At 41.9% G+C, this 15,170-nt stretch overlaps 1 protein-coding gene across 3 annotated transcripts in view; it reads right to left on the bottom strand.

Moving 5' to 3' along the window:
• Window positions 1-1,832: 1,832 nt before the first annotated feature.
• clcn5b (chloride channel, voltage-sensitive 5b) overlaps window positions 1,833-15,170 on the bottom strand; it is a 38,971-nt gene continuing 25,633 nt past the window's right edge. For all 3 annotated transcript variants that reach the window (XM_039822510.1, XM_039822509.1, XM_039822511.1), the window contains 6 exons: window positions 14,714-14,900; window positions 11,370-11,512; window positions 10,684-10,833; window positions 10,179-10,284; window positions 8,642-8,858; window positions 1,833-3,013 (listed from right to left, as the gene is read on the bottom strand). In XM_039822510.1, the coding sequence (XP_039678444.1) occupies window positions 2,923-3,013; window positions 8,642-8,858; window positions 10,179-10,284; window positions 10,684-10,833; window positions 11,370-11,512; window positions 14,714-14,900 (894 nt within the window). In that variant the 3' untranslated portion in view covers window positions 1,833-2,922. The remainder of the gene's footprint in view (window positions 3,014-8,641; window positions 8,859-10,178; window positions 10,285-10,683; window positions 10,834-11,369; window positions 11,513-14,713; window positions 14,901-15,170) is intronic.

Genomic DNA, 15,170 nt, shown 5'->3' on the forward strand with positions numbered 1-15,170 from the left:
CCTACATCACATGCAGGCCCCCCCCCCCATCTGAGTATCTTACTACCTAGGACAATCTAAAGGAACTGCGATGCCAAGTTTGGGTCAGGGGTGTAAAGTGTGTGGGGACTGGCCTCTTCTTAATTCTCTTTTTTTTTTTTTTTTTTTTTTAGTAAACTTGAAATTAAAGTGATGGTTCGGAGTAATTCACCCTAGGGTCCTTTGCACCATGACCTCGAGCCAAACACCCCCCCAGAAGCTTTTTTCACCTGGGTCTAACACTGGGCGAGTTAGCTAGAGTAGTGTTAGCCGCTGAGTAGCTTAGCGCGGTGCTAATGGACCCACATTTGTATCTCTTAAATGACCCCACTAATAATGCCCGAAATGATACCAAAGGTCTACACTAGTATATATAGGTTATGCTCTCATAAAACAATGGATTGGAAAGTTTGTAAGTACACCAGAAGTTTATGAACACTTGCCTGCTGGCTTCTGCTCTCTGTTGCTTTTGCTGCTACCTGCAGTTAGACGAGTGCTTAGGGCCGTCTATAAATTACTACACCGAAAAGATAACAAAAATATGTATTAATTTAATGATTAAATAAGGTAATGTCTCCAAACTTACCTCAATTATTACTTGTCTCCTGCTAGTTATATTACAGCACTTACTTTAAAAAATAAGTTAAATTAAAAATTATTTTTGTTGCATCTCTTTTCGGGGTTGTAATTTGTAGATGTCCCTAAGCACTCGTCTCACAGCAGCAGCAACAACAACAGCAGAGAGCGGAAACCAGCAGGCAAGTGTTATTTACATAAACTTCTGGTGTACTTACAAACTTTCCAATCCATCGTTTTATGAGTGCATAACCTATATATACTAGTGTAGACCTTTGGTATCATTTCGGGCATTATTAGTGGGTCATTTAAGAGATACAAACGTGGGTCCATTAGCCCCGCGCTAAGCTATTCAGCGGCTAACGCTACTCTACGCTAACTCGCCCAATGTTAGAATTCGAGTGAAAAATAATTACAATAGGTAAATTACACGACATCACTTTAACATAATGTCATCAATTCTGACAACTCGGGGGCAGCAGAAACACGCTGGAAGCACAACACGGACAAATGATCCCCTTATAAAAGTTGAACTTCTTAACAAACACTTGGCTAACTACACATCCAGTTGACGCGCAGCAACATTTCGAGTCGCACATCGGAACGTACATCCAACGTTAACGCTCCTTAGCGTCCGTTAGCTCCGTTTGGGTAGTCAACAACTCCTAAAAAGGAAATAACTGGCTCCACGTGGTTCGCCATCTAACTGCTGTCTCTGTTGGTTGGTTGGCGCTGGGCACGTACAGTAGCATCCATTGGAGATTTTATTTTGTTTTTGCTGAAAACACAGCAATGAGAGCAGTGAAAGTGAAATATCAAAAAACAGTCAAGTTTTGGGCCGTAAAAACCAAAACATTTCAAATGAACATAAAGTATTTTTTGCCAAGTGCTTGTTGCCAGTACAGAACATGACCTTCGGGTGCCCGCTCACCCCACCCCACACACACACACACACACAAAAAAAAAAAAAGGTCATGCTTTTCCAAACGGCCAGCAGAAGGGGTTAAAAATGAAAAAGATAAGTCAAATTTCAGCATCCCTGGAATGTTTTTACTAGCAGTACAGGGCAGTTTCTAGGTGGGAGGGTTGGAGTGAAAAAAAAAAAAAAGAAAAAAAAAAGAATCATTTCAGGGGAGAAATAAAGCATACAGAGTCAGAGAACCCGGGCCCGAGTACCAGGCTGAAAACAAGCTGACCTGCTCAACCTTTAAAGTGTTACAAAGAAACACACACGCACATTTAAGTCAGTGAAATAATTTAGTCAAACAAACAATTTTACATTTACATAAATTCATTTTATGTGTCATGATTCTCTCTTTTTGTAGTTTTTATTTTAGCCCTTCCACAGCAGCACAGAAACACCTACACCCTTCCATAAGGCTTGACATGGTTTTTGTAGCATTGTCTTTATGTTCGTATGATTTTGTTTTTCTTTTTTTCTTTTTTATTAGAATATTAAACCGCCATGTTGCCAATGGGAGAGTCGGTATGGAAGACAACACTGCATAGTTTCCCAGGCTGGAGTCCAACGCCGTATTACAGATCACAACAAAAAGACATTTCTAGAGAGTTCCCAGGCTGTCACCGAGTCCTTATGGAGTGTAAGTGTGTATTAGATCCTCTTCTCACACTCCTGTGTGCTTCGGCCCCGAGGCTACAGGTAACCTCACAGTAGAAGGGAAGAGAAGGGGGTGGGGGGGGAGGTAGGGCATCCATCAGCCCAGCTCAGAGGGCTCTGTCTGGGCTCGCTGTGACGGCCGCAGGGCAGGCACGGAGCTCCCCGAACCTCTTCATTTCTCCTCTCTTCTTGGGAGTATATATGGCAGAGGATTACCTCTTCCCACCTCCTTTCAAGTGATTTTCTCTGAGGTGTTGCAGAGAAGCAAGACGCCACTTTTGCTCTCTAGACTTCTCACTTTTTTTCTTTAAGAAAAAAAAAAGAAAAAAAAAGAGAGAAAGAAAAGGAAGGAAGGAAAAAAGCCAAAAAGAGCGCAGATTTTAACTATTCTATTGACTTAGTTCTCAAGTGTACAACATCCTTCTGGGTTGAACATGAAATTGAGGCCAGCAGTGAGGATGAGTCATTGTTTCGCAAAGCCAAAAAACGCCTCCCTCTTACAAAAAAAATAAAATAAAGATCCATTGTTCTCTAGTCGCCTGATCAAATGGAGCTCGACTTACTTGGCTTTCTCTGAACACTCTTTAAATGTAGGAGAGTTAAAAAAAAATAAGGTGCATTTCGTTCCGAAGTGTGCAAGCTGGTGTCTTCTTCTCCCCAGGTCTACAGAGGCGAGATGGAAGGATAATAAGGAGGAAGGACGGAGGGGTTCAGTTGAAAAGGATGGAGTCGGGGTCTCTGTTGGCGATCTGCGCCATGTGTTTCAGTATGTCTTTTTTAGTGATGATTCCCAGCAACCTCCTGTTGACAGAGAGAAAAAAAAAAACAGTCATGGAAAAAGCAAATTACTTCATATCATACTTTGTCTGCTTCGTCATGGAAAGTCAAAAGAATTGACAGAAAGCAGAGACGCACACAGTGGAGGTCTGGCCTTCCGTCTTAACGCTGCGGCTCAGTTTTATTACAGTCTCGGAGGGATACTGGCACGCAGCAGGAGCTCAGACGCGCAAAATAAAAAAATAAAAAAAAACGGGGAAACGCAAAGTCCCTGATCACACTAGAGCCGTTCAAAATTTTGTTCAGGTTCACACTCGGGACACTAAGCAACAAGAGCCAAAGCTCAATTATGTTAAATGAAATGAAATCTAGTCCCGCTCCAGTTAACGGATTTCATTCCACTTCAAAACGTCGACGACGGGGTGGGCAGCTTACGGCTCAACATGGCCTCATGCAGAGAGAAATCATTTGCGGACAGAGATGTTAAGGAAATAAATGTGGCATCGTAAAAAGATGTGGGTGGGAGGAATGCTGCCTTAAAGAGAGACTGTCATGTTTGAGCCAAATTTGAAGAAATTCCCTCCAGGGTGCCCTGACATATCGCATTCACAAGAATGGGACAGGCGAACACCCGAAAACACAATTCCTCCTGTTTTTGCATTTGTATCCTATTGCAAAGCTCTTAAAAGCAAAATAAATTGTAATTTAATTTAAGCTGACAAAAGAAAAGAAACAAACCCAGACTCGGACTGTTTTGGAGCCAGATACGCCTCCTGCCAATGAGGCAGCCTTGAACTAAAGATACTAACTCCAGTTTTTCTGGGAACATACCATAGTTGTCAGTCAGAGTCCTGAAATTAACAGTATCCATCTCACAAGACGGCCGCGGTGATCAGACTCTGCACTTCACACCGCCTCAAGGTCTTTTTTTTGGTTGTTTTTTTATGAGTGTGTCAGACACATCTTCATTCCCAGACAATGAGTGATCAGCTTGCTCTAAAACCTCGCCTGAAAACACAAATCCTGCATTATCAAGAAGAGTAGATCACTGTCCCTGTCAGCCATATTCAGTTCATCCTGCCCTCTCGCATGAAGCCCATGAAGCCTTCACTGCTCTCTTTTCTGTGCCTCCTTTTGTTCCCATATAAAATGTCCCATTTCCTGTCACACGTGGATCCACTCTGGAATAATTGAGCCTTCTATTGTTGGCCAACAAGAAGCCCATCTAAAGAAAAAAATATGTGCAAGATTCATCCAGTCATTGTGCCTGTCAACAGCCTTTCGACAGCTGTGTGCGCCGTCAACCGTGCCCATGGGCCAGGCACTGAGTGAACCTAAAAATTGCCAATTGGTAGTGAGATGTTCTGGTGGACGTTAGCAGCCAAATGCCTGAGAAGAAATCCTGTAGAGGCAAACAGAGGGGAACTCGTGAGGTCTTTGTTGACAGCGGTTTTGGTGATTCGGTTTGAATTATAGTTCATCAAGCCCTTCATCTCGGGGAGACGCGCACTTTAAAGCTGCACTGGGAAACTTTACAAATCTGCTCCAACTGGCAGCAGATGGAATCTCACTCCACTGATTCAACACGTTAAAAAGGCATACTTTGCCGATATTCAACCGACCAAGATTATTACCCATTTTCTGCAACAGATTTGCTCGGTTTGAAGACATGCTCTCCCACCCTTGAGTATCCTCTCGCTCTCCTCTTGCAAAATTATTTTAGTTTTCTCCAACTGGGCTGACCCCTTTGACTTGACCCAGTAGTTGAGAAGCAGGATACGGGAACTTTACTTGGGTCTTGAGGAACTGCAGTATTTATTAAAGGACAATTCCGGCGCAAAACAAACCTAGGGGTTATTAACTGATGTGTACCTACTCTGTCGCTCTCTGGGACATGTTTTCATGCTAATCGAATGAGTTTGGAGCTTTGACGAGGCTACCGCGGACCACTGGTTAGCTTACAATGCTAGTTATATGGGGCATGGGGACACTCAAATTAAATCGTTATCTAATACCACTAAAAAGGCTCGAAATATCACCACACTTTAACGTTAGCATATTTAGGGTCCCTAAATGTGAACCGAAAGAATTGACAACATTGTAAGTGTACAGATAGTTTATTAAAAAAGATAGATTATAAAGACAGTCATGACTAGTCGACCGCGCTAACGTGGAATCTCCATGACTGGTTTCCAAGATGGCTCCCGCAAGTAAACATGAACGCGACTGTCTTTATAATCTATCTTCTTTAATAAACTATCTGTACACCTACACTGTACATTTACTACAACTTTACTGTTAATTTCCTCTCTGTTCTGCTCCGACTGAGACCCCCTCTTTTCGTCTGACCAAGGATTGGCAGTTTGGTTCCGGAAAAGTCCGAAAGTCCGGACCAAACGAGGTAGGTGTGAAAGGGCCCTAAGACTAAAAAAGGCACAAGGTAGCTCGACCAAGACTTAAAGCTCAACAACGAACTGAAGCAGCTGAGGGGTTTAACTCCTGCTGCAAAATAAATAGTGTGTGTCAGAAGCAGAAAGTGACAAAGAGAAACCACAAGCTATATTGTTACATGTGTGTGTGCGAGCTACTATAAGCCTGTGTTTGACAGTGTTTGTAAAATACGCTATTTCTGTACACTCGTGAAAATATACATTATTCCACCCCTAAATCCCTGAGAGCTGTGTGTTTGAGTATGCCAGATTTCCATCTAAACAAATGGTGTGTGTGTGTGTGTGTGTGTGTGTGTGTGTGTGTGTGTGTGTGTGGGGTGGGGGTTGTAGAGGCATGAGGATTATGAGTGAAACACTGATTAAGTTTATTCTCACTGGGAGTATCTTCTGTTCGGTCTGAATGTAAAATTCTCCAGATCAACATTGCCCCTTAGTCATCACAGAGACGGTTAGAAGTCTGACAGACAAACAGCATCGTGTGTGAAATGTTGGAATTGGTTTTGTATATGGAGACGATAACAAACAAAGTGAGAAAGAAAGTTTTGGTAAATATCTTTGAGAGGTTAATCTCCGTTGTCAAATAACTGAACACAGCAGAGTCAGTCTTAGTTTCTATCCAAGTACACAGCTCTAATATCCCGGCTGTGCAGGTATTTGTGGATTTTCTGCGGTTTAAATGCATCAGATGAACATACAACCTGAGTGGAAATTCATTTGCAGCGAGTTTGATAATCAGTCAATCGTTGAAGTTATTTTTTCATAGCCTGACAAGCCAGACCCACATCAGGATGTTGGGTTTGGGAACTCACCATTGACGGAGCTCAATCCGAGGGGCGGGATAAACGGTTGTCTTTCAAATTCCCTCTGCACGCAATAGGATAGTACTACAACCAGGCAGAGCAACGCTAGTTGATAGATTAAACTTTTGCCTTATCCGGTCGGCAAAACTCTGAACACGTCTTCCCTTTTTAAGAATGATTTCTGTGTCGTTCTTTCAGTCCTTCCAGAAAAACGCGATTATGCGATCGCATAATTCAATACATAATCAGTCAAAGTCCGCATATTTATGCGGGGGCCGCATTTTTGTTGCAAAAAAGTCACATATATCTTAGCAGAAAGTTGAAAAATGTTTGCGTTTACTTCACACAAGAGCAGCCATTTTCCCCTATTGCCATGGGAACGTTATGAAGTGACGTTATGAAGTGACGTTATGAAGTGACGTTATGAAGTGACGTCCGCGAAGTGACGTTATGAAGTGACGTTATGAAGTGACGTAATTACGCGACGTGAGCAGGTGTTGGAGGTTGAATTTGACATGTGCTTTGAGTCTCTTAAGTTGGTATCCAATAAGAAAGCTATCTTAATATCTGATGTCTACTCAAATTTCTTTGCTTAAGTGCTCCTGCTGTCTATATTATTAACGATTTTTGAAAGTCTGTCTCTTTTGTATCTTTTATTTCCCTCTGTTTAGACTATTACTTTTATTTTTACTTTAATATTATCTTATTTGTATATTTTTTTTATCTTATTTGTTTACTTATTACAATGACTGAATATCTGTAAACTATTTTTGGAAATTAAGTTTAAAAAAAAAGCAGGGTGTTGGGGGAAACACTTTTTCATTGTCTGAAAGTTCCCGCAATTTCATCGCATAAAATTGCATAAATATCCCGCATATTCCATTGCCGCATAATCAAGGATTTTTGCCCGCAACAATCACAAAAAAACCTCTGCATTTATCTGGAAGGACTGGTTCTTTGTTCTTTTCTCAAAGAAAAGCTTAACTCCAAGTCTTCCAGAAGACCGCTGTTCCCAGCAGCAGCAGCAGCAGACATAAGCCCCGCCCACCGACTCTATACACAATGTGATTGGCCTGACCAGAGTTTGGTTTTTCCAGCTCGCAAGCCAACGGAGAGTGTCTAGATTTCTAGGCTAATTCTTTCAAGCAGAAATGAATAATATTTGCCGGTTCCAACAAACTCAAATGTGAAGATTTCCCGCTTCAGTTTGTCTTGTATCATTGTACAGTAAATATCTTTGGGGTTTGGACTGTTGGTGTGACAAAATAAGACATCTCAAAACGCCACCAAAAAAGTTTTCACTATTTTCTGACATTTTCATGGACAAAACATTTAATCGATTGTCGCATTTTTGTTAACATGAAGGCCTTCAAAAGTCATCAAAAGAGTTCCTTAGCCATCATAGAATTTAGCAAATCAAGCCAAACAATGATTCCATTCTTGTTTCACCGCCTGAATGTGAAAACTCCTTCTTCTGGGGGAGTCTCAGAGTCGGCAAAAATGGCATATTCTGCTTTGAATGTCACATAATTGCAGTTGAAAAAAAACTTTCCTGTGTTTTTGGTTTGGCGCACAACTAGGCGGGCCAAAATTGATTGTGAACCCAAACTGATATACGGGCCGGATCTAAATCTGCAAGGGGCCGGATTTGGCCCGCAGGCCTCGAGTTTGACACATGTGCTTTAACAGATGCTAACAACAAAAGAAGCAGAACATTCACTCGTCCTTCGCTCAGGTTCCCCCAACAGTCCATAAATCCTGCCTCAACACAGAGATCACTTTGAAGTAGCAGATTTGACTCTGAAGATAGAATTTTACGAGCTACATGAATTAAAAAAAATATAAAAAAAGGATGTCAAATATCATCAAAGCTTCGCCGCTGGCGTCACCATGGTTTTCCGTTAAATCAACAGATGTTACAGATACCGCGTCTGAAAGGGGGGCTCCTCGGTGAAGTTCACGGTGATGAGGTCAGCGGCGGTGAAGAGATTTGGGTAAATGCACCTGAAGAATGTTCTGTGCTATCTCGCACTGCCCCCCCCCCCAACCCCCTCCATTAACCGTCCATGTCTTCCTCCCTACCTCCTGTGCCTCCTTGCTTTTCCTTTAATGCATTACATGACAGCACAATGACCCGCGGCCCTCCTACACATCCACCTGTCACTCCTTCAATCCCTCCACGCGCACAATTTACTGACAATGTCTCACTTTAATGTCTACAGGCGTGGGAGTGTGTTCAGTTTATGCATTCGTCCATCTGTTCCTCCCATCTATTAGTCCCTTCGGCCTTTCTTGTCTGGCCTTTAATGCGACGTGATCGCAGAGAGGATTTTTATACCCCGACAATAATAAAGCGGTAAAAAATAAATCAAGCCCTACTCGCTGCGTATGTTTGTTCTCACCCGTTATGTGTAACCAGACACTGGCGCAGCCCCAGCTTCCTGAAAATATCCACAGTGATGTCCATAGGTGTGTGGTCTGTGACCGTGAAGGGGCTCAGATCCATGATGCCTCTGAGGCGGAGTGGCGGTGGAGCGTCAGCGGCGTGAGCCGGAGCGTGCTCGGTGAAGACCACCTGGGAAGCGCCGACGACTCCCTCCTGGCGCTTTCGGGCGTTGTCTGAAAGGAGCGGTGGTTAACTTGTATTATTATTTCAAGTAAGTAAGCACGTCACAACATTATTCAAGTAAAATACAGTCACTTTTTGTTAAATTGACTGTATGTACCTTTTTAATTTTTCATACAATGATCTTTAATGACCTGTAACAGCAAACGAGACTAACAGTAAAAGGAACGCTATTTTTATATAGTTTTTAAAAAGGCATCTGTCTGGGTCTGATTTTTCCCGCGATGTCAAAGAATGATTTGCGGCAGGTAGACGGCGCTACAGTAACACATTCTGATGGGTCACAGATTTCTTCTTAACACCAAAAAAGCCAGCGTTAGCATTTGCAGCGGAGCCAGGTAAAAGGAAGCAGGAGATTTCTTTATATAGGCCTAATTGTATTTTAATGTTATTTTAGAAGATATCTGCTGTAGTTATGGCTGATACTGGGGCAGGGCCATCACAGAAAAAGAAGGAAATTAAACCAAGAACAACTAAAAGCTAAAATGGAAAGGGAAAGACGACAGGCAATAACACAATTCACACTCAGTCGGGCTTCAAAAGATGGAGACAATTAAGGGATTGCAAATGATTCAAAACCGACCCAGAATTGTCCCTCGGGTATGTCATATGTCTATTTCATTCATAAAATAACTTCAGATTGCGCAATGTGGTTGTACGTCAGTAGCAGACATTAAACTACGTCCCCCTTCCATTCAGCGTGGACATGTTACTCCTTTTAGTCCGTGTTTGTGTTGGCCTACTATTTTCTTTTCCCTTGTCCCCCTGTAACGTTACTTGTGTAAAGCGTCCTTGGGTTTCATGAAATGCGCTATATGAATCTAAGTTATTATTATGTTGGTTGCTACAACAATCTCTTAATGTTTTGGCTTGTACGCAGTAACAGTGATACCTGGTTTAGCTCATCCTCTCATTTATACATCCAAAGTAGTTACCGTATGCTACACTTGAAATGCAACGATGCCTCTGTATTCTCTAATTGTAAATGAACGATTTTCTGGTTGAGTAAAACATTCATCGCGGCTGTATGACCTCACCGTAACGCTAACTCGGTAATATACAGTACAGTGGATAATACAGCACCGTAAAGAAAAGACCTTTACGACAGCAGGGGTGGTAAAAACACTACCACTTTTGTTCAAAGCGGCCGGTAGAATCAACACAAACTGAAAGTAACATATAGCCACTTTAAGGTGTCATTTCAGCTCATACACAGGATGATATAATGTCATAGATTAGCGATAAAACTTTATCCCTGTATATGTTTTAAGCCGGACAGCAGGTATATTTCTATGTTAACACACAGTTCTGACCTATTGATATGAGCAGGTCTCTTCTGAACACAAATCCCACCAGCCTCTGGGACTCCTGAGAGACGACCACAGGGAAGCCACTGTAGCGAGTGCTTTCCACCAAGGCCTGGGGACAAATAAGACCGCATAGGTTATATGCAATATGGTACATCATACTATAAATCCACAGTCCAATCCATAAATCCAGTCCTGAGGAAAGAGACCAAATACTTTCAATTTTGTATAATTGTTTTGTTGTTTCGACAGTTTTAGAAGTCAGGAATAATGTAATAAATACTACCTACACATATAAATGCTATATATGCATTTATAACCGACATTGCTCACTTATTACATTAAATGCAGGTAGCACAGTTTTGGATTCTCACATGTACTTATCCATATCCCCTCCTACAGTATACACGTTTTGCTTTAATATACCACATGTGCGTTACGTATCACCGTGGATTTTTTTCTGCTCTGCATTCCAGTGTGTTATGATATACTGTGCGCATGTGTCCATTACCTCCACCTCCTCTACGGTCATGCCCTCCTGCGTGAGCACAGCCAGCGCAGGGTCTGACCTTCTGGGCCTCATCACGTCCACAGTCAGGCTGCTGTGCTCAAACTCCTCTTTAGGCTCCAGGAACGGGTATCCGTTCAGCCGGATGTGAGCCTGCAGAACATGGAGGAGTAAATACCGAAACTTAAAACCTTGACCTCTTAAATCTAGAGCTGGGTGATATGGAGGACATCAAACATCACGATGTGTTTGGCCAATTACATCGATGTCGATATTGTAGGGTAAACTTTTGGTGCTTTCACAAAAACTTTACACAATGAGATTTTAGATAAATAATCAATAATGAGGATATAATGACTTAATGGATAAAGGCAAGTAACACAACAGCTAGAACTCGATGTTAAACTTCAATATTCGGCAACATTGATAGCTGTGTTGTAATTCTGATTGAACATTAGGCTCTAAATCACATTGTCTCTTTTTAAACTGCTGTGTGGACAACATCTGTCCATCAGTTTACTTGAAACCTGAAGGGTCGGAAAGGAGAAAGGACAAAAGAGCCAGAGGAGATCGTTTTGTTACTTTTATGGACAAAAACCCCCAAGTCTGTTGCACACATGACATGCAAACATAACCACAACCACATCACCCACCCACCCACCCACCCACTCACCCACCCACACACACACCTCATAGATTCCCTCTCTTCCGAAAGCATCTGCCACCCATTTGCTGGTCATGGTCGCTGCCATGAGGGGGACGATGTACTCCAGACCGCCGGTCAGCTCAAACATGATGACTACCAGTGACACCGTCATACGAGTCACTCCACCTGGAGGAAGTAAAATGTTAGAAATACTCTCGAGCAAGGCATCTTGCAGGTGACTCACAGTAGGTTCTGTTGAATGAATCGCTGTCTGATTCATCTGAACTTTACAAGACAATATATCTACAGTATGATAAGGGTGCGTAAGGCTGGAAGGGATACAGTACTGTTGATACACACAAAGGGTAAATACTAGAGTCAGAAAATGCCATCTGACTGTCTGGAAGATGGAAGAGACAGCTGCAACAACATGTAGTGACACATTAATGCATTTTGACATTTCTTTATCTGAAAGTTTGAGCTCTTTATTTTCCCTCTTCATATGGAGAGGTTGGGAGTTTGGGTTAGTGGTTCCACTCCAATCCAATTATAACCATTTAGCTTCCTTGTTTCTTCTGTGGCCTCCTTCCTCTAAACAACTAGCTTAAAGGGATACTTTGCTGCTTTTTAAACCAGCTGCGTGGCATCTTTGTGTGGGCAGTGTGTTTAGATGAACGGTGATTGACTTCCCTCAGTGGCGCCAGCGCTCGGAGCTCCGAGCGGCGGAGGTCTGCCGGGATCCGCCGGATGATGAGAAATCGCATGAACGCTTCTGGGCGACATTACTGTCTCTGAGAGGCTGTAGCGGGCTGGCTGGTATCATATGAAATTAGAAAGCCTAAGTCATGCTAGCCTTTTGGGAAGGGGGCTAAATAACGCTCCGAAGTTAAGTTAGCCTAAATGTTGGCGAGGAAAAGACTGGCAGTTTCAAAGGGGTCCCTTCCCTTGACCTCTCACCTCCAGATAATGAAAATGGGTTCTGTGGGTATCCCCGAGTCCGCACTTTACAGAGACGCCCACTTTATATAATCCCATGTAGTCTTTGGCAAAAACCATAACGGTTTTCTCGTGCAGTATAAATGCGTTATTTTTGCCTATTCTAAAATGGTGTACAGTATTTGTTTATGGATGCCAGTATGCAGAAATATTCAGTCTTAGAATTGGGTATGACTCAATGAGACCAACTGTATTCATGTTCAATGACATTAGTCCCCATAGAAGCCATTTTATTTTAGGGAGAGTATTTTTTATTGTTTTAACCTGACTGGAACAAACTCCCAGAAAACTACAGAACTGCTGAAACTCCCAGTTCTGTTTGACGCTGCCTTCTATTAAATTAAGTAATTGTTTATTTCTTACACTTCACTGTAACTTGTATTTTATACCGGTCTTATTCTATTTTAGCTTGTTTTTATTTCCTGTTGCATGCAAACCACTTTGAATTGCTTTACTTCTTGCTAAAATGTGCTATATATAAAATGTAAATAATCTACACACTAAACTTTCAGAATTGAATAGGCGCCTAACCAAAACATAATCTTTATTACAGATTTAGGAGTAGAAAGACTTGACAGAGCTGAGCTGCATCTTTACAGAGGATGTATACACATGTATATGTGGCATATACTGTTGACCTACTATCTCCCCCCTGTCCCTCCCAAAAAAAAAAAAACAAGGACAAAAATGGGTCTGCGTGGGTCTCAGAGGGTTAAGGACAAGAGTTATAAAAGAGCACATTTGTAATTTAGTAGTGAAGGACGCACACGGCCTCTGGGTAAATGCTGCTTCACTTTGATAGCCCTTTTGAAAGCACTTACTGTACGAGGACTTTACAAACAGAGAGACAAATTATAGTGTAGTAAAAGGGAATAAGATCGATTGACTTTGAAGCTAGAGGAGATCATTGCTGGAAGTGATTCTTGGTCACTTGCATTAAATGCTACTTCACAAGAGCTATCTTTAAGTACAGAATGTACTAACATTGGTCACACAAACATATTAGTACATATTTCAGAAACAAAGAAACTATGTCCCAGATCTGCTAGAAAGATAGATCTGGCCCGTTACCCTGAAACCCTCTCCTCTTTGTAAGAATTTAGTACCAATCTGTTTTTATACTAAATGTTTCCGGTGTGCGACGAAGCACACCAGCTATCTGTTTTTCTTTGTTCACGTAGGCTTTGACAAAGGAACTAGAAGGTAGAAAGGTTAACACTCCTGGGATTCACTGTATAGAATATGAAACAGCAACAGTTAATATGAGAAAACTCTGTTTGGATTGGCATGTTGCAGTACTTATTTTAACCACAGCCTTTACAATAATGTGTATATTAGTTTCCGATGTGTCATTTTAAGAGCTGATGGAATAAACCCACAGTCTGCGGAGGCCAAACAGTCACTTCTTTTCACAAAAACTAAACTTAAATTAGATTACTATTTATTATTAATTACTTTAATTAGAATTCAAAAACTGACAGACTGAATAATAAATAGTTGAAATTATTGTTAGTGTGCAAATTACCACCTAATGAAGACATTTCAGTCTATAAAAAACAAAAATAAATTTTTCTAACACCTTTTTGAAGTGGGAAAAAAGTCAAAACGAAACCCAATATTTATAAAATACTTGCAACTAATAAGACTTAAGGGACTCAAAAACCACTGTAAAAGTCTCCCTCAGTCCATCCATCATGCAGTACACCACTTATTTGGGTCTGGTTTGCAGTGGGGGAGAAAAAAACAGAGCAGAGAACAGACTTCCTTCTCCCCACCCACATCCAGCTGCTCTCTGGGCGTCGCAAGACATTCCCACATCAAATCATCTAATCTCTGACATGTTACCAGTTGCTCAGAGTACCACTAGAGGAAGGAGAGCATCCAAATCAAATGGCCAATTAACTGCCTGCTTCCTTGATCTATTCCAGGCTGCTTCTGGATATCAGAGCTCCTCACCCTGCCTCTGTCGCTGTTCGGTCACTTCACCGTCAGCCTGAGCTCTGTCTTTTTTTACAATACATGTCATTTAGCGGACGCTTTTATCCAAAGAGACTTCCAATTAAGTGCTTTCAACCTTGAAGGTACAAACTCCGGAAAGTACATTAGCTTTAAATAAGCCAAACTACAAAGAGCCATATATTTTTTTTGTTTTGTTTTTTGTTTTCATCATCCAAGGTGCAGTTGGAAGAGATACGTTTTTAGCCTGCGACGGAAGATGTGTAGGCTTTCGTTTTCACCTCGACAGTTATACAAATAGTTTCACACAGGTCTGTCTGTTGATTTAACGGTGCATTTTACCCACACTCATGGTCAATGTTTACTTTCTTTACGGTACCTTCTTTCGAACAAATCAAGCCACAACCCAAGTGCTCACTGCCACACACGTCTCACCTAAACATGCAGCGGCTCCGACCATAGCGTAGAGGCCCGGAGTGATGCAGTCTGCTCCTGGCGAGCACCACCCTTTAAAGAGAAACCAGTCGTGGTGATAGTAGGCCAGCTGCTCCATGCCGACCCCCAGCAGTCTGCCGGCGATTGCTCCAACTGCCATACTGGGGATGAAGAGACCAGAGGGAACCTGGGTGAACAAAGAGGAGAAAACAACAAGATAACATTACAAAAGACATCCTCAACACATGCTGAGCGGCGATTGGACAGAAGGGATTCTCTCCAATAATGATGCTAAAAACAACATCCATATGCATTACCAGCCAAACGAAGTACCCCATGTCTTAGTTTCAAGCTTCTCTAATACCAACAATCTTTGTTAATTAATATGTAAACCACACAGCCATTACTTTCTTTTTTCTTTTACTACCAACTACTTGATCCTCCAGTTAGCTACATG

This window comes from Perca fluviatilis, chromosome 14 (genome assembly GCF_010015445.1).
Source record: "Perca fluviatilis chromosome 14, GENO_Pfluv_1.0, whole genome shotgun sequence".
NCBI classification, from domain to species: domain Eukaryota; kingdom Metazoa; phylum Chordata; class Actinopteri; order Perciformes; family Percidae; genus Perca; species Perca fluviatilis.